The sequence below is a fragment of the Cydia strobilella genome, chromosome Z (assembly GCF_947568885.1).
Source record: "Cydia strobilella chromosome Z, ilCydStro3.1, whole genome shotgun sequence".
Lineage (NCBI taxonomy): Eukaryota > Metazoa > Arthropoda > Insecta > Lepidoptera > Tortricidae > Cydia > Cydia strobilella.
Window position 1 is genome coordinate 25,339,033 of NC_086068.1, and position 27,635 is coordinate 25,366,667.

Below are 27,635 nucleotides of genomic sequence, written 5' to 3' on the forward strand. Positions count from 1 at the left end.
TTAGGTGAACCTCGACACGAGAGAAGAAGAAAAAGAAGAAGGGGGTTTACTAAAAGAAATAAACAAAGAATGGATTCCGAAAGTCAAACAAGGAACCAACACCGTCACAAAAGGGAGGATTAGTTAAAATAGCCACGCAATTTTATGAACAACTATACACGGACTTCCCTATATTCCAAACATCGAACCAAGGAGAATATTATTATTCTCTTTATTTATTATTTTTCTTACGTTAGGTTTTTTATAATATGCATATAAAAGTAAAATATAAAAACACTTACAAAACAATACAAAATACATATAAACAAATTATAAAAAACCTAACCTAGGGTGCCGCCAGCAGCGGGGCAGGGCCCAAGCTGCCGGTGGTCAGGGCCGCAGAGAGAGGATACATATTATTATTATTATTTGTATCTCCTTGGATATCACGGGCCTATAAATCCCGGTCTTTTGATAGGCTTGCGTGGGGATATAGATCCAACACGTAGATGCCCCTTGGAGAGCTTTAATGTCATGTAGAACGCCTGCTGGAACCCGTTTACAGGCGCAACAATAGACACCCATGAACCAGGCAGGCAGGCAGGCATGAAGCAGGCTATTGTAGAAAAAGTGAACAGTATACCGGTCTATGGATTGAAGTTGGACAGTTGGGTGGACAATGAGACTGGGCTATTGTAAAGAAGTCCGGACACCTGCCATAACAATGCTAACACACGTTATCGATGCAGGTGGTGACTCGCCGTTGACTAGATGGGCCCCGGAAACTGCCGTCGTGAAGACGACCAGGAGCAACACCGGTGTGAGCGGCTCAGGGGTGTCGAGAGGTGTGCGCCGCTTTCTACCCAGTGGCTGTTAACAGCCACTGTGCCAACTCGCGTCTTATGCATCTTTCACTTCCACCCCTTTTCGATCGACTCCCCTCTGGACGGCCAATGAAGGAGCCAAAGGTGTTGCGGGTCCCCTTGGGGTCCACTCTGACCAACGAAGACATGCCGCAGACGGAGACCCTGACCGACTCTCTGAAGTACTCGGGTCCGTGGGGTCGTCACTTCCCAACAGCTCGCCACAAGCTGCCTGATTATTATTATTATAGCCTTTTCTTTCACATTCTTTCTTTTTGTTTATTTTTTTGCATTTTTGAGCAAGTTATTTTATTTGTCTTTATGGATCCCTCTCTGGGTGAAGGCCTCCTCCAGTTTTTTCCAACTTTCTCAATCTTCTCCTGTCTCCATCCAGTGTTTAATGAATACCTTCTTCAAGAAGAAAGATAGCCAGAGATAGACATGGGAATCCTTAGGCTACAAAACCAGGAACGAAATCGACCACATCCTCTCCAACAAACCAAATCAAATAACCAACATAGAAGTGCTAAACAACATTGTATTCCCTAGCGACCACAGAGCAGTCAGAGCAACAGTCAAGCATTCAAATCAGAAATTAAGCAGGAATCAATTCCAAACACCAGTAAAAACTCCAAAAACGGACAATGAAATACAAACTTATATGAGAAAACTTAGATTATGAAATGGAACCCAAATATGTTCAACCCAACTACAACGTGATCGAAACTGCCATTAAAAACAAGTCTAAAAATAGAAGAAAAAACCAAAATAGCAAAGGAGAATAGAATATTCAGTGATCACACAAAGAACCTAATACAAAGAAGAAGGGATTTGACTTTAATGAAGAACAAAAATAGACAAATGAAGAATGAGCTCAGCATACTATACAAAGAAGTCAGGAAGTCAATCAAAAAAGACTATAGTAACCACAGACAAAACATAATAACCAAAAACTTGGAAAAGTTTAGAAGTACTAAGCGTGCACTGAAAGAACTGAAACCATGGATACACAAATTGAAAAAAGGCCATACTGATACAAGATCAAGAGACGATGTAATAGATTCTGCAACAGCCCTCTACCAAAATCTATATAAGAAACAGAAGAATCCAGAAGAACAAAACTATGAAAACACTTTTACTAGTGAAGAACTAACCATAGACAAAAAAGAAGTAGAACTAACCATAGAGAAAAAGTAAGTAGAAGTAAGAAGCATAACTCCATACCCGCCATAAGGTACCTTTAGCCATGGGACGTCACAATTTAGTATTAGTAGTAGTAAAACTCTTTATTGTACAAAAAGAAACATAAAACAAGAGAAAAACACATCACTTGTACAAAGGCGAACTTATCCCTTTCAGGGACAATTTACAACCTAATCATCCTGCTTTTCAGTCATTACCAGAGCCAGAATTCTCATTGTTTCTTATAAATTTATAAGAAACAATCGTAATCATATTTTACATATTGTATTCTTTATTTATAATCGGAAGTCGATAAAAGAGGTCCCTATGACAGCTCAAAAATGCTACGAGAATTCCGGGCTCTGGTCATTACAGTATCGAGCATATTAAAACAATCTTTAGTGAGTTCAGTCTTTCTTGGTGTTCAACTTAGATCAACTTCATCATATATGAATCTGATTAGGAAAAATTGGAAAAGTCAGGATAGTCAAGGCAATTTTTAGTACAATGTTGAATTCAGGATTAACAAGACAACAAAACAATTTACTGTACATTGTTTTTTTTACATTAATTTTCAATTCCCCATCCCTAACAAAATTATAACCACCACCACAGTATAAGTGAGACATAAATGTACACATACAATTGCCCTAAACACATACCATATTTTTTCTGTTACAGACAAAAAAGTAAGCATGCTGTGGCATTTCATGAGTTAAACCAATAAAAATGTAAAATTTTGCCTTCCAAATGAAACATTGTTATACTATAAACACACAATGTTTCACTTTTAAAAGTGAATGATTTAAGGTAAACCAACCGGCAACCATTATATGTATACATATCATAATTTGTTGTATAATTTAGTCACAGTGTATTTTTATTGATTTGATAAACTTATTAGTCTAGCTTATTTTCACCCAATTAACGGCATTCGCAATGTAAATTATCAGCATACAAACAAAGTCTTAAAACCGAATAGCTACAAGGAACAAAACATGTTTAGTAGCAAGAGATTTTCTGATTCAATCGTACATGAACAATATAGTTCAGAGCAGTTTTCATAAAAAAAAATGTTACAGCACTTGACCTATACATATATGTATGGAAACAAAAATTTTGCAATAGCATTTACCTCTATAGGTCGAAGTTTTCTTACAATTTCTTAGCACTGTTGCTTGACTGACCAATTACGTCACTAATTGCAATGATACAACAAAACATAGGTTTCATTAATAGCACATTGCAACTGCTTTCCCAATAAATCAGTGCACAAAAAGTCGTTATAAATGAATTATTACCAAATGGGCTCGTGGCTTTCCGGACATGACAATATGGCGACATTAGAAAACAAAGAAAATGTTCAGAGGTATAGATGAGCTATCTTACCTTAGTTAACTCTTGACTGGTCTGCTTAAAGTTCTTCTTACTTAAATTTACAACAAGATAATTGATTTGCGATAAGCTAAACGTTAAAGAGTCCAGGTTCATAGTTCCATTAATGCGAAACCGAAAGCTTCAAACACGTTTGAAGCTTTCTCGATTTTTGACGGATAACTACAATAAACGTGTGTTCTTTGAGAGTTTTTTTACGAAATAAAAATAAGCCTAAGGCCAACATCACCAATAATATTGTTTCACTTCATTAAAATCAACATAATTTAACACCCCACACTGGAAAAATTTCCGTACTGCAATTCTGCACGATGACGAAGGCACTCGTGTCTCCTCATTCGTTTCGCTAGGTTCGCAGCAGTTATATATAAGTTACTCTATGGTTCGCAGTTCGCATTCGCGAGCAAGGAGGCAGGCAGTCGGTCGACTCACCCAGCAATAGTGCCAACCTTCCAAAATATTAATGGTGTTGCTGCTATAAATCTATATAAAGCCTGACCAGAAATATATGATCATGCGCCATGTTGCGGAATTTCATTGGAACTAATTTCTTTCACTGGCAATAATTTTGATAGGTTGTCACTGTTGTCAGTGTCATTGTGGCGGTTTACTTGAATAATGCTTAAGTGTTGAATATTAAATAATAAATGACAAAAAATGTCCTAAACTATACATAGTCAGGAGCGGAACATTGTAAATAATGTAAATAGTAAACTGCTGGAAAAAAACAGTTCGGGAAATTAAACTATTTCACTACGAAACATTTCCAAATTAACATCAGAGCTGACAAGTAAACAAATCAAAATTAGTCTGGTTATTACGATTTAGTTATTGTAGTGTTATGTTATACAAGTAAGGAAATAATGAGTAAGTTTGAAAAATATTTACTATGAGTTTTGGAGACGATCAATCATGTTCATTGACTATATCCTAAGTACGCTAAAGTTATAAATGTAATGTTCTGTTATGTAATGTTTTAATCTGTTTGTTATGTCCAATTGTTTGTTTTGTCTAATTAATTGTAATACTAACTCTAGATTAAGTTATTGTATGACCTACCCTATAGACGTCAAGTTCGAAATAAAGAATTTCAATTCAATTCAATATACCAGAACCTATGTAAGGTAATTTTGACCTATGTGTTTTTTTTTATACCACGTCGGTGGCAAACAAGCATACGGCCCGCCTGATGGTAAGCAGTTACCGTAACCTATGGACGCCAGCAACACCGGAGATATTACACGCGCGTTGCCGACCCTACCACTCCTCTCCCTCGTTGAGCTCTGGCAGCCTTACTTACCGGCAGGAACACAACACTATGAGTAGGGTCTAGTGTTATTTGGCTGCGGTTTTCTGTAAGGTGGAGGTACTTCCCCAGTTGGGCTCTGCTCTAGATCTGGAATGACATCTGCTGTCCTGTGCCCTACCACACAAAGCGAGATGTCATTCACAGTGCCCATACCTCTCTTTTGGACGTAGTTTAAGGACATATCCGGGTCCGGACGCAGTTTAAGGACATACCCGGGTCCAACGGAGCTTTACGTTGATTATACGCTCCATGGCCTTAGAGAGAAGGGAGGTAATAGCGATAGGCCTGTAATTCGATGGGTCCGATCTATCGCCCTTTTTAGGCACAGGGTGCACAAGGGCCGTCTTCCGCGAAGATGGAACATGCCGTTTATTGCTAGAGAGTGTGAAAAGACGCGCTAACACGGGACACAACTCAGGAGCACACTGCTTAAGCACAAGTGCTGGAATGCCGTCTGGCCCGCTCGACTTATGAACGTTTAGGGATAGCAACATGTGTGATGCGCTATGACAATAAAAAAATGTGAACACCGAATATTTGGATTCTGATTGACGGTGAATAAAAGTATGTGTCAAAAAAAACGAGTTGCCAATCCACATTGTTCAGACTATACTGATGGCAATATAAATGAGAATAATAGCGCCCTCTTGACAATGATCATATATTCCTGGTCAGGCTTTAACAAAGATGAGTTTGATTTTGAAAAATATTTACTATGGGCTGTGGGTCTCCAAAGGGTCCAATCTTGTTAATTGACAATGTAGCAGAACCTATGTAAGGTTACGGAATATATACCTAGTAACATGACCATCATCATCATCATCATCATGGTGGCCTTTTGGTGATCTTGGATCTAGATCTACCTCTTCCCAGAATGGACTAACATGATAGACGAAATATTTTTTCAACTATAGAGCTGAGCTGAGCTGATGGTGTGGCTAATAGTACTTACACCCGACTAAATTAAATACATATATGTAAATTTATATAAATAAATTTCTAGGTAAATCGGAGGCATCGACTACGCGGATTACGAGAGAAGGTTGTACCTCCTGAGGTTTTATGCAAACCAAAAATAAAAAAGAAGATGCAATTAGACGATTTTGATGTGTGATACGTAAGAAAATACATGAATTCTATACGGTAAAAAGAAGTACCGACTATAAAAAAAGTGTAGACACCAAATAAATAGGTTCTGATTTGGATTACGGTGAATAAAAGTAGATGTAAGTCAAACGAGTTGCCAATCCACATTGTTCAGACTATACTGAACTGTTGCCATTATAAATGAGAATAATAGCGCCTTCTTGACAATGATCATATATTCCTGGTCAGGCTTTATATAAACGTAAAAGTCCTGACTGACTGACTCACTTAAATCAACGCCCAGCCCAAACCGTTGGACCTAGAGAGCTGAATTTTTCACAATAGGTAGCTTTTATGACGATAGTATCCACTAAGAAGGGGTTTTTCAAAATTCATCCCCTAAGGTGGTGAAAAAGGGGTTGAACGTTTGTATGGAGTCATACATTTTTTTGAGTGCGGGACTTGAAACTTCGTATAAAGGCATATTATTAACATACTAGAAAAGTGATTTCAGCGTTTTTAAAAATTCATCCCCTAAATGGGTTAAAAAAGGGTTAAAAGTTTGAATCCATTAAAAATACTTTGAAACTTCCTAGAAAGACACAATAGCCGATTACAAAAAAAGTAATATTGACGTTTTTGGAAATTCAACCCCTAAGGGGGTTAAAAAGGGGATGAAAGTTTGTCTTGGGGTTCAAATTTTATAATATAAATGTTTATTAATCATAATAAAAAAACTAGAAAACTCATTTCAGCGTTTTTAAAAATTCATCCCCCAAGGTGGTGAAAAAGGGGTTGAAAGTTTGTATGGATGTCAAATATTTTGTGGAGTGTGGGTATTAAATCTATGTATAAAGGCATATTATTAGAATACAAGAAAAATTAATTCAGCGTTTTTAAAAAATCATTCCTTAAAAGGGGTTGAAAGTTTGTATAGGGTCCAAATTATATTTTAAGCTATGAGTTTGAAACTTCGTAAAAAGGTATTTCATTAAAAAAGAAGAAAGCTAATTTCAGCGTTTTTGAAGATTCATCCCTTAAGGTGGTGAAAAAGGGGTAGAAAGTTTGTATGGAGGTCAAACATTTTTTTAAGTGCGCGACTTGAATCTTTGCATAAAGACGTTATTAGAATACAAGAAAAGTGATTTCAGCGTTTTTAAAAATGTATCCCCTAAAGTGGTTAAAAAGGGGTTGAAAGTTTGTCGTGGTCCTAATTTTATTTTAAGCTAGGTACTTGAAACTTCATAGAAATATATACATGTATAATTAAAAGAGAAAAAAACTTATTTCGGCATTATTGAAAATTCATCCCCCAAGGTGGTAAAAATGGAGTTGAAAGTTTGTATGGAGATCAAATATTTTTTTGAGTGCGGGAATTGAATCTTTGTATAAAGGCATATTATTAGAATAAAAGAAAAGTAATTTAAGCGTTTTTAAATATTCATCCCCTAAAAGGGTTAAAAAGGGGTTGGAAGTGAAACTATTACAAATGCTTTGAAACTTCTTAGAAAGGCATTGTATAAGATTCCAAAAAAGTTATTTCAACGTTCTCAAAAATTCTAATGGGGTTAAAAAGGGGATGTAAGTTTATATGTGGTACAAATTTTCTTTTAAGCTAAGAACTTGAAACTTGGTAAAAAGGGCATTAATCGAACTTAAACTATCGTGAGTCATATTTCAAAATATTTAGATCCGAAACATGTCGCCAAAAGCGACTAAAAATAATAGCGAGTTAAAACCGTACTGATCTAAATATTTTTAAAAAACAGCATTATATTAAAATAGACGAAAACTGATTACTTACACCGTTTTTAAAAAGTTTGTATTAATAGTTTCGGGAGCGAATATTTTTTTAAATAGTGGACTAGTAAATCTTCTAAGAGGGTCGAGAGGGATTATATCGGGAACAATTTTTTTCAGTTAGGGTCTTGAAACTTCGTAGTTTGTGAAAGACAAATTTCATGCGTTGTATAATTATTAACAAATGATTAACCGTCCCTACAGATATCTTTTGCTGCATAATGTTCTATATTATGCTCATGTCGAATATATAACCACCAACATACAAATCCACGCGTACGAAGTCGCGGGCAACAGCTAGTTCATTATATATTTAAATTAAAGCCAACAACTACACGACTACAAGCCAAGCTTCCGGCCAGTCACCTTTTAACCTCACTCCTTTTAAAGTCACTTTTCGCCAATCTGATTAAATTGTCCGATCAAATCAGGCCGTGCGGACGCAAACACCAATTTGGCGCGCCGATTTCGAGCACCGATTATGACCCATATTACCGATAAAATGGAGGTGGATTTTGGGTGGCATAAATCTAAAATTGGTGATTAAATTGGAGATTAACGACAATTTCATTTCTGATCAAATCTGTCGATTCAATCAGCCCGTCTGGGCTCCACTTTAAAAGTTATTTGAGTCGGACCAAGTCAAGGGCCTGACACTCTTTGATAGAGAAAGATAGTCTTATTGCGATTCCTTAAAAGGAAAGAGAAAATAGTGCCATGCTTTGTCTGTATCACCGACCAGGCATTTTTTCATGGTCGGGTTATGGAAGGCCTATTGACTTCCTTGGAAATATATGACCCATGGAGACTGTATAAAGGAGCCAAATCTCTATGTATGAAAAGTGTCCATCAAAAAAACACTAATTAGGCGGCGCCACCATACACCGAAATACTACCAAAAACTACCTACGTAATTTGGTCAGGTTATTTGTTGCCTTATATGGTTCATGTTATACTCATGTCCCAGAGCCTAACTAGCGCCACCGGAGAGATTAGGAACTACTATTTAAAGCTTAACGCGGTCACTTTTACAACAATTCTGCCATAAGAGATTGCGATCCTTTCTATACCATCCATAATATGACCCTTTATAATTGCGTATGTGTTGTCCGTTTTCAAGATAAAGTTGCCAGTAATTAACATAAAAATATTTTACTATAGCAACATTGCTCCCAAATGACTCTCTATACAACTTATCAACAAATAAGTTATCTTTATCAAATATTTTGATTCGTGTTACACTAGCCTACCAATTATGTAAATAATAATTATTAATAATGTTTTTTTCAATATAAATTATTATCTATTTCAATTTGTCGTTGATTTATAATATTTGTCAATGTCGCTAATGTCGCTGTTCAACTGCTGTCGTTGAACATCGACGCGCAAATTTTATTTATCATTGAACCAGAATATACCTATGTGCTGGTAATCATGAACTACGGCAATGCCCATAGAAAATGTGCCAAATGCGGGTTGCAAACACGGCTTCAGAAGACATGTCATTAAAATTCCATCGCTTTCCTAAACCGGGAGTGGGAACAAATATTTTAAGATACCTAAATAATATTTTCAGGGGCAGCTGCCCCCCCCCCCCTGCTACAACTAAGTAGTAAATGGTAGCAGGTGGACGAGCGACGAGGTGTAATGCAAGCGATTGTTTTGTTATAGAGAGAGCTCACGTGCCACAGTGATTCTCGCAGCAAAATTACACCTAAAGCTCGCTCCAGACTACGCGGCGCGAAGCCACGAACGCGAGTGTAGAACTGATTTCGCTGATTAGCTAACTAGACTCCACACTCGCGTTCGCGGCTTCGCACCGCGATTCGCGCACGAGTATGGAGAGCCCTTTAAATAAATAAAAAACGGACAAGTGCGAGTCGGACTCGAGGGTTCCGTGTTCCGTACTTTTTAGTATTTGTTGTTGTAGCGGCAACAGAAATACACCATCTTGTAAGCATCACAATAATTAATATCCTATATGTGGCCTAATACTACTGATAATTACATGTAGTATGTACCTGGCTTTATACTTTTGATTGTTGTATCTATGGTCATTTTAGTTTTAGAGAGAGCTGTCAGATTTGGCGACAGGCGTGAGCCCTAGGTTATGTTCGATTTGATCTTGTTTGTAATCTTAAAATTAATCCTGTATATCAATGTAATAAAAGAAATGTCAAAGCAAGCAGTGGTTTGTGTGCTAAACCCCTTTTACTGAGCATTAAATCTACGGATACTTTCAATCTGTGATAATTTCAACTGTCTAGCTATCACGGTTCGTGAGATACAGCCTGGTGACAGACAGACGGACAGCGGAGTCTTAGTAATAGGGTCCCATTTTTACCCTTTGGGTACGGAACCCTAAAAACAGTCCCCGCCGCATCTGTCTGTTTGTGTGTGTGTATGTTCACGATGAACTCAAAAAGTATTGAACAAATTTTCATGCGGTTTTCTCCTATCAATAAAGTGATTCTTGAGGAAGGTTTAGGTGTATAATTTGTTAAGAGTCCCCCGCAAGCTCAGCCGAATTTCACCTTCCCATACAAACGGAGTTTTGTTCTCATTTTAAAACTACGGGTTGGATTGTAATGAAACTTTGCATATACAATGACATGAGGTATATGTAGGTCTGTAATTAGTTTATATATATAGCTCCAGTTTATAAAACAAACTAAAAGGAGCAAAAACAAGTTTTGTATGAAAAACAAATTCGTATCTGAAACTACATAAACTAATTACGAACATAGATATACGTTACCGTATCCTATTTATTGTAAGTACAAAGTTCAGAGCAAACTAACTACTTGTTTTAAAATGAGAGCGTAAATACGTTTGTATGGGGAACCGAGCTTGCCGGGGACCCTTAAGGTGTTGTGTAACCCGTGCAATGCCGGGGCGAATCGCTAGTCTATTTATACGACGTACTATTTCGAGTTCACAATTTAATTAAACATTGTATTTAAATGGTGTTTTTACGCGAATAAATTATTTATAGGGCAGCAGCTTGGGCTACATATTGTTGGCCTGATCAAGACTGGTCTTCAAAGTCAACCGTATCAGCAGCTTCAATTGTACAACAGGTATAGTTATTTGTTATACAAGGGTGCAAAGTTGTATTTTACCCGCGAGTGTCGAATTGAAACACGAGCAAACGAAAGGATTCTATAGTTGAATCCTGAGCGTAGCGAGTGTTTCAACACACGAGAAGTAAAATACATTTGCACCCGTGTGTAACACAAAACTTTTCCACTCACTATAACGAGGAAAGTGCAACATCCACAGGCGTTAGATCATCTTCATCACTGGAATCACTTATTTTTGTACGATATTATAACAGAAAACACTGGAAATTCTGATTTTTACGTGAGTCGCTGAAAAGTGTTTTTAAGTAAAAATTTTGTTGATGTTGACAATGTTGACATTTCTGTTCTGACGTATGAAATGTCAACTATGCGTTTTGAAATTGTATCGACTCAACTTGTGCGTTCAGAATTATATTTAACATCACTATAAAAAATCTAACGTTTCTTATGGAATTTTAAGGTTTATGACTTAAAATTATTAAATAAAGCTAAATTTGGTATTTTTTATTAGATTCTCAAACCATTTATTTAATGATAATTAATGTTAAAATCAAGCAAGCAACCTACGTTATTAGCAATTAAGTCCTGTTTCGTCAAGATGTTTTCCCTCACCGAAAAGCGATCGGCGAAACTTCCGGCACTTGAAATAATAGAACAAATTTTCATGACCAAAATGTCATCCCGAGCGAAAATGCAGTAAGTAAGTAAAAATGGGTAAGGAATGGCGATTGACTTATATATTACTTCATAAAGACTTGCCTCACGGGGCACTAAGATTGGTGTCAGTACAGCGGTGTCACGCAAACGAATTCGAGCCAATCGTGCAGTCTAACGCAACTAGTTGCGACCAATCGTGCGCGTGATGCGAACTCGTCAACCAATTGCGTTGTGGCAATTATTCCATTAATGTACCTACATAATATTCCTCGATGACCATTGATTGATTATTTATTACCAGTGAAATAAAATTATATTAAGGAATACGTTAAAATTGTTTCAGACGAACTGCCCGCAGAAGCTCACGCAACGGCGTTCTTGCTCAAGAAGTTTGATGACTTGTTTGATGCACTTAATGCAAACTCACAAGACCTAAGACGTGGAAAAAAATATAGTACAAACCTGACCACTCGTAGTCCCCATTTAAAGTATTTGGCTGAAATGAAAAATATTGTCACAGACATGAAATTTTTGAACGCTAGAAATCCGCCATCGCAATCGGGTTGGGTTCGAACGATTACTGCAGTGGAAAGGCTCTGGGAAAACCTAAACAAAATAGAAATTAAGTCCCTATCCACTCGACTATTAAACCAGGATCCTATTGAGAATTTTTTGGGTGTGTTAGATATAATTGTGGATCAAATTATAATCCAACAACATCACAATTTATAGCGGGGTTTAAGACCGCCATATTAACAAATCTAAAAAATTCTAGTAACAATAAAAACTGTGAGGATGACGGTGCAATTCTGACAAATAATATGAAAAGCTTTTTGACAACGCCTGACGCTCAGAACGTAAACATCTATGAATACGACATTACTGATGATGACCAAACAGAGGAACACCCCGATAATACAAGTGATGAAATGGAAACACTGTCCTCTGAGGCACAAGCATGCGCCTATGTGTGCGGATTCTTTATAAAAAAATGAATAATAGCTGTAATAAGTGTAACGCTCTATTAACGTCGAATCCGGGAAGCGAAACCGTACACATATTTACGGAATTAAAAGAATACAGCCAAACCAAAACCAGTTTGAACTATGCGAGTTTAAATCTTGTAAAAGCAGTGGAAAGGGCAGCAGGCTGCTGTAAATCCTTTCTTAGTGAGAATTTACACTTAGATAAGATACGAGAATTGACTGTCATGATTCTCCAAACAGTATGTAAGCCGTGGTTGATTTTTTAAAGGTATGTCCTCAACATTATAAAACGAATATCGATGATATTTTACCTCACATGTTCATAATAACAATTAAACGTCATATTATTCTAAAAAATAGAGATTTATCGGAAGAGGCAAACAAAAACGCTCTAAAAAGAAAATTAAGTATTAAAAAAAAATGCAATAGGTAAAATAGGATAATTAAACGTGGTTAATTAAGCTGAGTGAATGCTTTTAGGATGACAAGTGAGATGACAAAATGGCGAATTCATTGAAACTTTTAAATTAATATTATTTCTGACTAATTTTCTAAGTAGGTACTGAAAAATCTTGCAGCCCATGAAAATTTTAACTAACATTTAAGGAATTTAGATATCGATGTACAGTACCATAGGGTATTGTACATTGATGAATGTAGACAAAACATTTAATTCCGCACATGAAAGTAAGACCTACGACCTAGTGACACGAGTTACCTAATATCATTACGGCTGGCGTAAAATTTAACAAGCAAATACTTTACCTTTTACTTTTATTTTCCTTGTACTCCAAATTTGTCAACCGTCACGATTTTCAAATGACCAAAGAGTCGAGTGATTGCAACCGCGCTGCTATATTGCGTTACGATAAATAAGTCGAATGAAATGAGATTATAGTTTATACCGGCTTGTATAAGGCTTGTGTGGGAAAATGGCATTTTGATGACTATCATAGAACTAGTTGCATTCGAGTTGCGATTACTTGATATCATTTTCATCAATATCATTTTTTGATTTTTGTTATATCTATGCTTGATATTCTTTCGTCTATTTGGCTATTCATACGATACTCTTACGATATTTACAGAACTAATAATCTGAGAGAAGTGCGCCCAAATTACGTTGAGAGAACGTGCTCAAATCCTTCTTTCGGCATTTTACAGATCCTCTCGACCAATAACTGAAAGAGAAACGTAATGCTGCCTTTTTTACGACATAATTTGCTAGTTGGGACATACCTTTAAAAAATCGGCCAAGAGCGTGTCAGACTATGCTCAGTGTAGGGCTCCGTAGTTTCAAGCCGAAACATACGCTATAATTGCCTGTGCACAAGAGAATATGGTTCGACAGACCCAAAGAAAGAATATCTATATATTCAGCGACAGTCATGCTGTACTTAAAGCGTTATAACCTTGCCCAAAGGAGACTCTAAACTGGTATACAATGGCGTCCAAGCTTTGAACAAGCTTGGAAAGCAAAACATAGTTCAACTGGTGTTTATCAATTTAATTCAATTCAATGATTTATTTAAAAAAAAAGATAAAAATAAATACATTATACACGTCAAATTTGTAACCCAGGGCACGAGGGATTAATAGGCAATGAAAATGCAACTAAGCTTGCTAAAGCTATAAGTAAGTTTATTGGACCGAAAACTATTTGTGAGGCTCTCACAGGGAACCATTATCAAAGAAGTTCAAACACCAACAAGAATGATAAAGTTTGACGGGTCTAAAGCACTCAAATCAACTCAAAGCTCTTTATGCAAATAGTACTCTGTTTGGAGCAAAAAAACTGTGGAAACTTAGCAAAAGACAACTCTAAATGTATGAATACATATTGGGAATTTGTTGTCAAATAGCGTATTACGCGGGAAATTACTATACCACGTTTTTTAGCATTATTTATAAAAGACTCCGCGATTTTGATGTGTCATTTTATTAAATAACGCTTTAATTTTTTTTATCATTACTCGTGAAACCAAAACAATGTAAATGAACATATAATACAAACATATGATACCTTTAATTGTTACAGATTTGCAGTGACTTTTTTTAGTGTTTTTCAATGAAGAGACACGTTAATATCTTAGTCTTTTATAATGCTAAAAAAACGAAGTATAATCATGATCATATTAAGTGGGTTGTACTATACTTTAAGGATACGATAATAGTATGAAACATTTTGTAGGTATGCCTAAAGTTATTTGTGTCACTAAAAAAACTTGTGAATGCGCTTTATAACGCCATTTTTTTTAAAGATGTCATGGTATATTTTTCAGTGAATAATTCCATTACTTCCATGCTTAAAACATGTGTAAATAAATAAGACAATGTAATAATAATTAATATGCCTTTTATTTAAATCAAGAGATAATATCACAAATAAGAGATGAAAATACCACAAGTACAGGCTTGTGGTATTTTCATCTCTTCATATGTTTTGTGTTATGTAGCTAACGAATATATTTAACAGCCGAATTTATAAGTATAGCGGTGTTGTTGAATTCTTTGAATATAATTATTATTATTTATACAGTCCGCCATTTAAGTTTGTGTATTCATTTCAATTAATATTTCTGTAGTATATGGTCCTATTAAACAGTAAGTTCAATAAGGACATAAATATTAATAAAACTGTTACTGTGGAACTAATATAAGAATCTTTTTATAAGAAATTATATTCTGTAATAGCTATGTTTCCTGCAAATGGTGTTTTTGGAATCTAGATTACAAGCTCTTTCGGTCCTAATAGGACCAAAAATATGTCCAAAATTTATATACTTTTTTGCTGTTTTGTTTCCTTTTATATTTGAAAGACTTCAAAATAGAAATTATTATCCCATAGGACAGAAAGACGCTTGTAATTTAGATTAAAATCTAACATAATATCATAACCACAAAAACAAAAATACAAAAAGAAATTACCTTGCCGGGATTCGAACCCAGGACCATTAGCTTCCTGAACTGGATTACTGCCAATACCCGCTAGGCTAAACGGGTTGTCAATTTTAGTGTATGCTATACAATCAGAGCGCTAGTAGTATAAACGAACTTTTGCAAGGGACACTTTTTTTGTATGGAGTTATCGTTCTTCTCCTAGTGAGTATTATATTCTTTGTTCCCGACCAACCTTGGACCGTCGACATCTTGGTCGCCAGCTGTGTAGTACGAGCTTTATTCTCATTGAATGGACAGAAAAATATATTTCCGACCTGGCAAATTCGTAGCTAACGTCAAAATCATATAAACGTCAAACTTACTTTGCTGTGCTTTTTTGCACTTGTGCAGTAGCCAGAGTAGCTATAGATTTAAAACTGTGCGAGTTTCGCATGTAATAAGTGAGTTATTTTTGTGCATATAAGTTTATATCATTTACATTCTATTAGAAAAACTAATTAACTGCCATCATTTGATCTGTTCCTTCGTTTTAAATTTATATCAAGCAAATCGATTGGTAACCTCTTAAATTCTAGATTCTTCAAACGTTTAAATTTTATTTTATTCTTCATTACAGTGTAGAAAGATATTGATATCGTATTAGTTATGTTCTGTTTACCAAATTTTTATTTCTATTGTCGTATTATAAAATTCGCGAGTGCAGCGTAGGTCTCTTGCACAGTATTATATAATGAAGTCAAGTATGCTACTTCTATTCCTAAAGTGAGGACTGAGTGACTAGCAAGAACTTGCATGCAATTTAAGTTACATTGCCGACTACTAAAGTAAACTGTATTCAAAAGAATCCGAAACATGTCGCCAAAAGCGACTAAAAATAATAGTGAGTAAAAACCGTACTTATCTAAATATTTTGAAATATGTCTCACGATAGTTTGTTCGATTATGTATTCAAAAGATTGATCAGATACTGCAATGTAACAAAAATTGCATGCAAGTTCTTGCTAGTTTAAACCTCGCTTTATATCTACCTACAAGAAAAGAAATGCACAAATTAACGTCATTTTACATGTACATTGTCTAACTCTTTAATATTATGACCACATTACACTCAATATCAAATTTATCAAGTTTAGATCTTTATTCAAATTTAGATATAATTATGTATTATGACTTTTGTTTCTACAGTTATATGGCGATACTCAAGTTCCTGCAAAGGAACCTGGTGAGCATCTCATTCCCAACTCTCACTGCAACTCTTATTTGGCTGGACTATAGTCATACCAAGAAGTGGAAAGCCTTGCAGAAACAAAACTAAAATGGCATTGTTTGGTATCACAACCCGCTATGTCTGGTTTGCAGTTCCATTAACCGGCTTCTTGATTGGCAAGTTTGTGGACGACCAGGAGACATTAAGAATGACCAACTTTAGAGACAAGTCTTGTTTGTATGGTCCCAACAAAAAGGAATGTGATCCACCATCATGGCCCTGAACTATGTCTCTGAAATATGTAGCTTAATGTACTTGTATCAAATATAGTGTGTTTAAAGTAAGTCTGCATTATTTATTATTTATTTAATTATTATTCTTTACTAGCTTCTATTTCATTGTAAACCATAATTACATATCATGTAATGTAATGGGGTATTCAGCCTTGCTATACAGAAAGTAATTTCTGAGCTTAGGTCCCCATTGAACTATTGGTACCTGGATGATTTGAACATTTGGTACCCTCATGGGTAAGAGGATGTGCAACAGGATGACCTTACTCCTGCCACGTTTTCGGATTCTAGGTCTAGAGGTCAATGGAGCATTCCACGAAATTGGCTACCATTGTCCCGTACGAATGCGAATTTTCTCAGGATTTGCAGGTATACGAGTTTCCTTTTCTGTGACAAATGGTCAAAAAATAAGCACAGAAAAATAGTCATCTGCTTTTGTACCGGACAGCCTGTGGAATGCTCCCAATCCTTAAAAGTGTGAGTTTTTCCCCTGCAGTGCCCCGTTTCACAACGGCATTCATCACGCTACCTCAAAAATGTCTATCAATTACCTAGGTCTACATAAGAGTAGGACTATTGGGAGTTTTGTTTTACTGGTAAGTTTACTGGGTATGGGTACAAAGTTCCCAATGGTCTTACTCATGTCTCACTAGTAAGTCTATTGGTAAGGAAATTCCCAGCAGTTCAACTGGTAAGACTAATTGGTAAAACTACTGGGAATAACCGGTTTCTTTCCCTTCTTTTAGTTGTCTTTCGCTTTATTGAGCTTTCCAATTTGTTCTTGCTTTTTGTTCAAGCTTTCGAAAAGAGAAGGCAGCTTCTCCTGATTTATTTATTTATTGAACAACATTTGCAAGTTTACAGCCCACACTGTTAACACTTTTACTGTCCGTGCATTACATGTAATATGTAATGTAATGCACCGTCAAACTACTCTGTGATGTCATCGAGACGTCAGAAATGGATGGCTCTATACATTCAGGCATCAGGGCATCACATATAATGCACAGACATATCAACCCATGTAATTGTTGAAAGCGAGGGACAGTAAAAGTGTTAACTACTTTGATAGGCCTTATTACAAAAGGCATAAGGTCCATCGATGTACAGTTAACACTGTTGCTGTTTGTATGTACTACGCTTTTTACCGTCTCAAGGTTTTATACGGACTCAGGGAATATCTATCCGAAAAGGTTCGTGTCTTGCTAGCCGAGTCTTTAGTTCTTTCGCAGTTTAATTATTGTGACACTGTATACGGACCCAGGATACTTTGTAAAACTGCACAAGCTATTCAGCGTGTGCAAAACGCATGTGCGAGGTTTTGTTTTAATGTTCCTCGTAGGGCGCACATCACGCCCTACCTTAACGAGAAGGGAATCCTGAAAATGAACCTACGACGGGAATTGCATTTGGCTTCGTTCGTGCACAAAGTTGTACACACAAAAAGGCCTGTATATTTGTTTAAGAAAATTGCATGGGCAAAGGATCAACACCATTTTAATACGCGCAGCAAAATATTAAACAAGGCAGTCATTCCTAAACACCAAACCAAGGGATCTAGAGGCGGATTTAAAGTCAGTGCAGCGAAGATATGGAACAACCTGCCCCCACCTCTTCGACTTAACATGTCCCAAACATCGTTTAAAAATAAACTGAAACCCGAGTTGCTTAAAAGGCAAATTGACTTTAATACTCCATATTCAGTGTACCTATTACCTACAGGAACATGATTAATTATCTAGCTCTAATGTCTATATCCATAAATAATTATCTACTTATTACTTTATTTGTCTTGTAGTTAAATTTACTCTTTAATTTGGTTCAGTTTCGTTAGTAATTTTTAGTCGTATAAATAAGTACATAAAATATAGTAATAATATAATATGTTCGTACTTAGCAGTCGTCCTATGTCACCGCCTCAATTCGAGCAGGCTGAAAACCAGCGCTGAAACCGCGCAGTAAAGGCGGGGCTTCCAGCACATTAGCTGAGACTGTCCTATTGTCACGTTGATATGTAATTTGAACTTTATTATACATAAATTGTCTAGATTAAGTATAGCATAAGTGTGTAAAAATAATCTGAAAAAAAACCCTTGTTGTGGCAATAAATAATTTATCTATCTATCTATCTATCAAAGCACTTACATATTAAACTATATGTTACTAAGTTAAGCCTTATTTCGAATTCTAACACTATTAATTTCATACAGATTGTGTGTCAAATTTAATTTAATTGAATGATCAAACGAACTTACCATAAGTGAAGTTCGATCATAATTATCTTTTCTTCGTCTCTTAGATTTAAAAATATAATGTTTTACTAATGTAGTTATGTCCAGAGCAGCTTGCGAACCTACTCGCACCAGTATTTTAGCGCTGAAGGAGGGTAAAAAGGAAAAAACTTTTGGATACCTACCCTCAACGCTACCTTATATAAGGCCTGACAGCAGCCTAGCGACCTCATTATTTTCAGAGTATACCACAAGCATTGATTTTTAGATTTTTTAGGGATCCAGAAAGGGAGGGAGGGTTTTTAAATCTCTTCGACGAAGACAAGATATTTATGATCGAACTTCACTTATGGTAAGTTCGTTTGATCATTCAATTATCTTGTCTTCGTCTCTTAGATTTAAAAATATTATGTTTTACTAATGTAGATGTTCAGAGAGTAAAAATCAATGCTGCGAACTCAAAAGGTATAGCAAAGGGTATAAATTATAATAAAAATCAAGTATAATCATACACGGTATTTAATTTAAATTAACAAATAATCCACAAAAAACCTTTACTTAAGGATCATTAATTACTGGTCTATTATAAAAATTAGCAAAACAGCTGATTGGTTAGACCAGCCAGCTGCTTTTCTGATCACCTCGATGCTAATGCCAGCCCGTGAAGCTGCGGAGGTTGTGGCATGGCGCGTCGAATGAGCGCCAAAAATACTAGTATCAATGCCACTCCTGGAGGACCTGTTTAATCCACCGACCAATTGTTTGTGATGAAACAGGTCTGTAAGGCTTCTTATGAGTAAGTATGAGTTTGTCTTCATTCGACCTATAGGCTGCAGTAACTGCAATATATTTTTGTAACGTAGCAGCCGGGCATGTACCTGGCCTTTGATTAAAAAATGGTAACTCTATTACTGGTTGTGCTCGCCCAATTCCCGATGTTTTAATTAAATCAGTTATGATAATTACAACCTTATCATTGTAAAATTTAATATTTGAAATTCTAATCAAGGACAAAGTTTGGATCCTTTGAGCAGTAGTAGCTAAAGCAAGAAGCATAACCAGTTTTTTACTTAACTTCTCCAAATCATAATATTGTCTTCGGTTACCGCGATAGTTACTCATAGTTTTATTTCTCCAAATCAATTGTATCATTTGATAAAGAATCTAAGTAATCTAGTACCGTACTAGGGTTCCATGTTACACTGTAACGAGGGAAAGACGGTCTTAATTTAAAAACTCCTCGAAAGAACCTTCTAACACTCGTTTTGACTTATATTATTAGTTGAGATCAAAGACACAGCAGATCTATGATTATTCAGCGTACCATAGCATGATCCGTTTTCAAAACATTTAGACAGGAAATCTAGCAATGATGGAATTTGAACATCAAAACAATCAACCTTATTTTCTTCACAATATTGCCACCAGTTTTAGACTAGAAGAGTACTGTGATTTGGTACCTTGTGTTACTGAGGAAAGTAAGACATTTAAGGCAGACTCTGGTATCCCTTTTTAACCGACTTCAAGATTTCAAAGGAGGAGGAGAGGAGGATACATATAGTGATTTTAGTATTTTCATCAACAAATCAAGCACTTACATTTAAAAAAGTGACATTTGATGAAGTGGAACTGCTGATGATGATCAGAACGGAACTTCAATGACGCATAGTTCACGTTTGGCGATTTGTCCTCTTCGTTATGTTTATTAAGCAAGTTAGGTTTTCAAGAAACATTTTTGTCAAGCTCGAGTTCTGATAATGGGATCCATGAGGAATCGAGGGAACTCCTCAAATGTGAAAGGCATACATATAGTGATTTTTGTATTTTTATAAACAAATCCAGCACTTCCATTTTAAAAAGTGACATTTGATGAAGTGGAACTGCTGATGATGATCACAACGGAACTCTTCAATGACGCATAGTTCACGTTTGGCGATTTGTCCTCTTCGTTATGTTTGTTAAGCAAGTTAGGTTTTCAAGAAACATTTTTGTCAAGCTCGAGTTCTGACGATGGGATCCATGAGGAATCGAGGGAACTCCTCAAATGTGAAAGGCATACATATAGCGATTTTTGTATTTTTATCAACAAATCTAGCATTTCCATTTTAAAAAGTAACATTTGATGAAGTGGAACTGCTGATGATGATCAGAATGGAACTCTTTAATGACGCATAGTTTACGTTTGGCGATTTGTCCACTTCTTTATGTTTGTTAAGCAACTTAAGTTTTTAAGACATATTTTTGTCAAGCTTGAGTTCTGATGATGAGACCCACGAGGAACCGAGGGAACTCCTCAAATGTGAAAGGCATACATATAGTGATTTTTGTATTTTCATCAACAAATCCAGCATTTACATTTAAAAAAGTGACATTTGATGAAGTGGAACTGCTGATGATGACCAGAATGGAACTCTTCAATGACACATAGTTCACGTTTGGCGATTTGTTCTCTTCCTTATGGACCCAAACCCAAACTTGGACCCGGACTCGGACCCGGACCCCGATCTGAACATGGACCCCAACTCGGACCCGACCCCGGACCGAACTCTGACCCAAACCTGGACCCGGACAGCCGGACACGGACCCGGACTCGGATCCGGACCCAGACCCGGACCCGGAAATTCTACTAGAAAAGTGGGTTAGGTGGGTGGGTAGCTTTTGAACTGCGATTCTCACAGAACAGAACTGCTATCAGAAAAGTAGGTTAGGTTAGGTTAGAGTTGTGACCCTTACAGAAACGAAATGCTACCATAAAAGTAGGTTAGGTTAGGTTAGAACTGCGACCCTTGCAAAAACGAAATGCTACCAGAAAAGAAGGTTAGGTTAGGTTAGAACTGCGACTCTTACAAAAACGAAATGCTACTAGAAAAGTGGGTCGGTTTAACTCCTTTTCTACATAATTAGGCAAAAGATGCTGTCTTTTTCATTTCATTGTCTGGAATCTAAGAATGCTTTCAGCGGCATCCCCCATTGAAGTCGGTTTTTTTTTCTTCAAAATTATTTGATAAAGCTTTCCCTGATAACGCGCTCGCTGCCAGGGTAAGGTGTCGGTGCAGAGGGTGGGTTGATCTGAAAGCAGATGAAAGGAGATATTTATTCGGAGGAAAAAATACTACTTCACCCATACTTAATGTCTTAAAAAGGGGATACCAGGGTTGCGACGGCCAGTAAGGAACAATAACTATACCAGTCGCGTTATCAGTAACGATTTTATTTAAAGTTTTTAAAATAAGTGCAAACGGTGGAAATGCATAGAAGAAAAAAGGTTTCCAAATAATAGTAAATGCGTCAATATTATACGCGTACGGATCTCTTTTCCAAGATATATATTTAGGGCATTTAGCGTTTATGCGAGACGCAAATAAATCAATGTCTGGTCGACCAAACTTCTGAATAACCGTAATGAAAGCTTTATCCTGCAATTGCCATTCACCGTCAACATTAGTTTTCCTAGACTCACTATCAGCTTCAATATTTAAGGATGATTTAATATAAGATGCAAAAATAAAGATCCTTCTTTCCTCGCACCACCACTTCCATATCATACTAGCCACATAATTAAGGTGTGGATATTGTACGCCACCCATTCTATTAATATACGATATGGCGGTGGTATTGTCAACGCGAAGGAGTATATCACAATTAACTTTATCCTCAGCGAATGATTTTAAACCGAAGTAGACTGCTAACAGTTCCAGGTAGTTAATGTGATTTTTACGTTCTATATCCGTCCATTGACCTCCGGTTTTCTCACCATCCGAGGCGGCACCCCACCCGGTAGTGGATGCATCGGTAAATATTTCTTGTATATATATATATATAGTTATACTTTTGAATAGGGTTAGATGCGGTCAAAATGTTATTTTGCCACCACCGTAAGTCATCACGTACGCTATCTGGAACTGCCATAAACTTATCGTAATCATCATTAGATTTAAGTAAAGCTAAATATTTTGCTCTTTCCATTGACTTTGTGTAAAGCCAACCATATGTGATTGCCGGACATGCAGCTGTAAGTGTGCCTAAAAAACTTGCGAAATCACGAATACGAATATTTTTGGAAACTTAACATTTTATTTATGCGTTCTAAAATATTGTTCCGTTTTTTTAGTGGTAATTTTAAACACATCATTTTAGAATCTAAAACAAAACCTAAATATATACTTTCTTTTCCCGGAATCAAATTGCTTTTAGTGTAGTTAATAATGAATCCTAACTTTTCTAGGCATTCAATAGTATGGTTAGCGTTTTTTAAACAATCTTCTTTGGTATGTCCTATACAAAGTATGTCATCGAGGTATCTTACAGACTGAAAACCTAATGCTCTTAAATATGACGCAACCGGTTGTAATATTTTTGTAAAAATATACGGAGCTGAAGAAAGCCCGAACGGGAGAGCCATACATTCATATATTTTATCCATAAAAGAGAAACGTAAAAATTTTCTATGAGACGGGTGAATAGGCAATAACAGATATGCTTCTTTCAAATCGATATTTATCATATAGCATTCTTTTGTAAGAAGCTTTGTCGCTGTTCTGATATCTTCCATTTTAAAATGTTCAGTGTAAACATATTTATTTAATTTTTAAGGTTTAAAATAAACCTCATACTTCCGTCACTTTTTGGAACAAGGAAGATATCAGACAGAAACTGGCCCGTTACGGGTTGACACTCTTTTATTGCATTGATATTAGTTAAATGTAATAGTTCTTTTTCAATCAGCGATGCGTCAGAGATGGAAAAAAACTTCTTAGGGTTATTTTTAGGGTCTTGTTTAGGTATTGTTATAAAGGGAATTTTATAACCTTGTATCGTACTTAGAATAAATTTATCATTAGTTATGGACTCCCACGCATTTGAAAAATATTTTAAACGACCAGCATGTACCTGTGGGTCTATGTTTGTGGCTGGTTGGCTGACGGGCGCGATGCCTGCGCCGCTTGTCGCCTCGGCGGCGGGGGCGCCGGCGGTGGATGCTGTCTGCCGCCAGAATGCCGTGTTGTGGGCTGGGGGCGCCCGGCGCCTGGGCTGGTAGTACGAGTATCCTCGGAGCCCCCCGCCACGGCCGGGATACGGCAGCTGGCCGCCTCGCTGTGGGCGTGGGCGTGACGATGGGGGCCTCCAGTTTAAACCGGAACTTGAAGCAGATGCTGTGGGTGCTGCTTGAATCAACTGCCCAGTTTTCTTGATACCGCGGGAGCTTTTAACTAAATCGCCCAGCTTTTCGCCAAATAAAAAGCTATCCCTTTTCCTATCTTTAAAAGGGTCAATGAGTGATTTGTCAACCAGCGGAATCACGTCAGACCGCCGAGTTTCAGTTTCGGCGAAGTGAGCGTCGGCAACTAATTTTCCGACGTCGCTTAACGTACGTTTAGCTTCAGCTATATTAGGCTCCTTTTTCAAAAGGGAAGTCATAGCCTTGCCTAGACCTGAAAGGGCTTTTCCAATCTGCTGCTGTTTAGCAAGAATTCGGTTATCTCTATTTCTAGATGCCTCGGTCAGCATGGCGGCGATTTCCGGATTTAGAGTTGGGGCTTTTGAGAAAGGTACGTTTTTTGGAAATAGATATTTTTTATGTAATTCTTCCTTTGCTTCTTTTTTTAGCCCATTTAAAAGGATGTGCTGAAAATGTTTAGCAATATCTTCGTGAATGTTGTCGCCCCACTCAACAGTTTCTGCCTCAAACTCGCCTAGGGCTCGTAATAAATCATGATCAAAATCCTCGTTGATAACGGCGATCTCGTCATTAGTATTTGTTTCGGCAGGAACTAAATCCTCTTGCACGTGTGCATCACTAGGCGCCGCCGGAATTTCTGCTTCGGCTTGAACTTCTGCGGTACATTGGACCACGTGACTAGCAGGGTCAGCTAATATAGCTGATTCCGTTTCCAATTTATCTGGAAATTTATAAATAATCATTTAGCACAATAAACGCATGTAACACACGAGTGATTAATAAAAAAGAACTATAAAAATTATGGGTTAAATTGATAAAGGTAGGTATATCTACCTTCAACTGCATCATCGTACATGTACTCGTCATATTGCGCAGCGGAATCTGCAGGCTCACACGTGCCTCGTTCGTATTCCACATGATCTGTAAAATGCCATAATAAAAAAACCGTGATTAATCACGTACATTCAAATGTTTAAGTACACAAGAAAACTTGTAGGTACTTTTGTTTTATAAATAAAATTTGTACTTTCCACTACAAATGCAGTGAAGGAAAAAAATGGCTACGGGTTAATATCTCGTATTAACTCTGAGCATAAAAAGGCTGTTGGCCAATATCGCGTATTGGCTCGAAGCGAAAACACCATTAAAAAAAGGCATATTTTATGATAACGAACGAATCACTTGAACTTACCTTCAATTATATCCAGGCGCGGATCCAGCTCTCAAAAAAGGTTGTGGTCACAGCCACCCGAAAACCGAAAATCGGCCAAGTGCGACTCTAAGTTCGCTCATAAAGCAATTATGAGTCATGAATGACTTTTGAATTTGATTACCTATTTCCTTTTTCCTGCGCATCAGGACTTTGGCTTTGAATTAATTCAGAGCTGATTTCGTCCAATTAAATAGTCAGTTTTGATTAAATTCCAAATCAATTTCAATCAATCTTTTTTTTTGTTTCCTATACTAGCCACAGCTAGTAAGCCAATAGGGACACTAAACTGGGCGGTGTCTTAACGGTGTCTCGGAAATTGTAGTGTGACCAGCAAGTGACATGCACCAGGCGAGACTTAATTTACAACTACTGAACCGATTTGATGAAATTTCGGCTACTTCAAATGATATCAAATTAAATTAAACGCTAGTATACATTTTACATTAAATAACTTTATTTACAGTTAGATGCTAAACCGAACCGCATTCTACTCTACTTTGAAATGAATCTTAAATGTAGGTATACGAATTTGGTAAGCAATTATGTTTGCTGTAAATTATTTCCCATTTTGAGTAATTTGAAAATAGGATGTTGAATTTTATCTTTAAAAAGTTATTACCATGTTTTGCACCAATCATAGAGGTATGATTGGCGGGTAGTCGGGTAGTCTATTTTTTTTCATAACAAAACTTCTAAGATCTTCATAAATATCCTTTGACATCCATCAAGTTATTATACGTACATGAACTAAAAATAGATAATTAGTTTAATTTTTTTTACTTAAATAGAAATTAAAGATAATGATCATGACTGATGATTAGTAATATAACTACTCCTTTTTAACCAATATAATTCAGACAAGTTGGTTTAAGTAGGAACTTTAAAAAAAAATATAGGATTTTTTTATGTAAATAGGTATAGTGCTACAACACTATACCTATTTACATTCCTATAAAATTTTATTATTAATTTGTTTTGTTATTGTAACGCGTCTTATAATAAACAGCAATTCTCTCAAATCTTAAATCTAGTAATTATTGCAGAAATAAATACTACGTGCAAAAATTAATCAGTGGTCTGCTTCATACATATTTATTTGCAATGATTCAGTTTTGCACCACTCTCTTTGTTTACAATAATTTTTTGCAAAAAAATATTTGAGCCAATCTGTTATATACTTATGTATACAGGGAGTCATTCGTATCGAGGTTATGAAAAAATAAGAATTTTACATTTTAGCCTTTTGCGTAAGTAAATAAATGAATAAATATTATAGGACATTCTTACACAGATTGACTAAGTCCCACGGTAAGCTCAAGGAGGCTAAGTAAAAAATCATAAATGATAGACAGCTAATTTGTGGACTACTTAGTTGTCAGAGCTTTTCATAATCTATAAGTTGCATTAAAAGCAATTAAGTCGTGCTAGACTATAATCAATATATATCTATATTTATTTTAAGAACATGTTTAATTCAAAGTAAATTTGATGAATGGTCAAAAAATAATAATATATATATATCTATTTATTACATTTATTACTAAGGTACTACTTTTGACTCAGTTTTACACCTTTACCTACTTTCCAAAGTCAAATTTGAATAGGCTTAAGAACTTAAGATAAGAAATATTTTATGTTTATACCGTATTTTTATTAGTTAATTAGTACATTTCTAAATAAACGAATGTGCTATACTTCCAAAAAAGTGTACGAACATTTTACGTGACAGCTGTTCCATACAAAAATGAACTGTCATAGGCATCATCATTGGACGCGCGAGGTAACGAGGTATAACTGTGGGAGCACCCAAACGTAAGTTTGATTTTGCTATTTAAGTATATACTTAAATTACAAATTCAAGCTTACGTTTCTTTTTTGCGAAAACGTTGATTATTTGATCTATATCTAGGTTCGTATCTTTATGTATATTCAGGAGAGCTAGCCCGGATAACCTTTCCTCTGCCATTGAGGCCCGCAACCAAGATTTTACTCTGCGAAGAGTAGAAAAAGATCTCTCTGCGGTAGCAACGCTAACCGGGAGAGTTGCTAATATTTGTAAAAACATTTTGATGTTAGGGTACAAATCTTAGATAAATAAGTAAGCATAGAGTACTCCATATACCAGTTTCCTTACTTAATATATGTATAGTATGGTAAAGTTTGAAAATTACTAATAATACATACGTATTATGAATCATTTTTAAACTCCCTTGAACCTAATACTTAGTAAACGTAGTTACGCTTAGCTGACTTATTTCCCTATAGTATGAG

The 27,635-nt window shown here is 36.2% G+C and overlaps 3 protein-coding genes and 1 long non-coding RNA gene across 5 annotated transcripts in view; 2 read left to right on the plus strand and 2 right to left on the minus strand.

Moving 5' to 3' along the window:
- The window catches only part of LOC134754146 (CCR4-NOT transcription complex subunit 1), a 78,378-nt gene extending 74,610 nt beyond the window's left edge, over positions 1 to 3,768 (minus strand). Inside the window, exon 1 of one of the 2 annotated variants that reach the window (XM_063690245.1) lies at positions 3,414 to 3,768. In XM_063690245.1, coding sequence (XP_063546315.1) covers positions 3,414 to 3,515 — 102 coding nt within the window. In that variant the 5' untranslated portion in view covers positions 3,516 to 3,768. The remainder of the gene's footprint in view (positions 1 to 3,413) is intronic. The other variant, XM_063690244.1, reaches the window with a different exon arrangement.
- LOC134754498 (uncharacterized) overlaps positions 1 to 27,635 on the plus strand; it is a 95,482-nt gene that overhangs the window by 34,121 nt on the left and 33,726 nt on the right. The gene's annotated exons all lie outside the window — the stretch shown is intronic.
- LOC134754458 (uncharacterized) lies at positions 15,633 to 16,792 on the plus strand. The gene is made up of 2 exons (XM_063690791.1): positions 15,633 to 15,681; positions 16,427 to 16,792. Exon 2 carries the CDS (start codon positions 16,558 to 16,560, stop codon positions 16,729 to 16,731), a length of 174 nt encoding a protein of 57 aa, XP_063546861.1. The 5' UTR covers positions 15,633 to 15,681; positions 16,427 to 16,557; the 3' UTR covers positions 16,732 to 16,792.
- Positions 21,970 to 27,330, minus strand: LOC134754719 (uncharacterized). Its single transcript, XM_063691053.1, has 4 exons — positions 27,231 to 27,330; positions 24,986 to 25,072; positions 23,863 to 24,872; positions 21,970 to 22,041 (listed from the first exon to the last, which is right to left on the minus strand). The coding sequence occupies exons 1-4, from the start codon at positions 27,328 to 27,330 to the stop codon at positions 21,970 to 21,972; spliced, it is 1,269 nt and encodes a 422-aa protein (XP_063547123.1).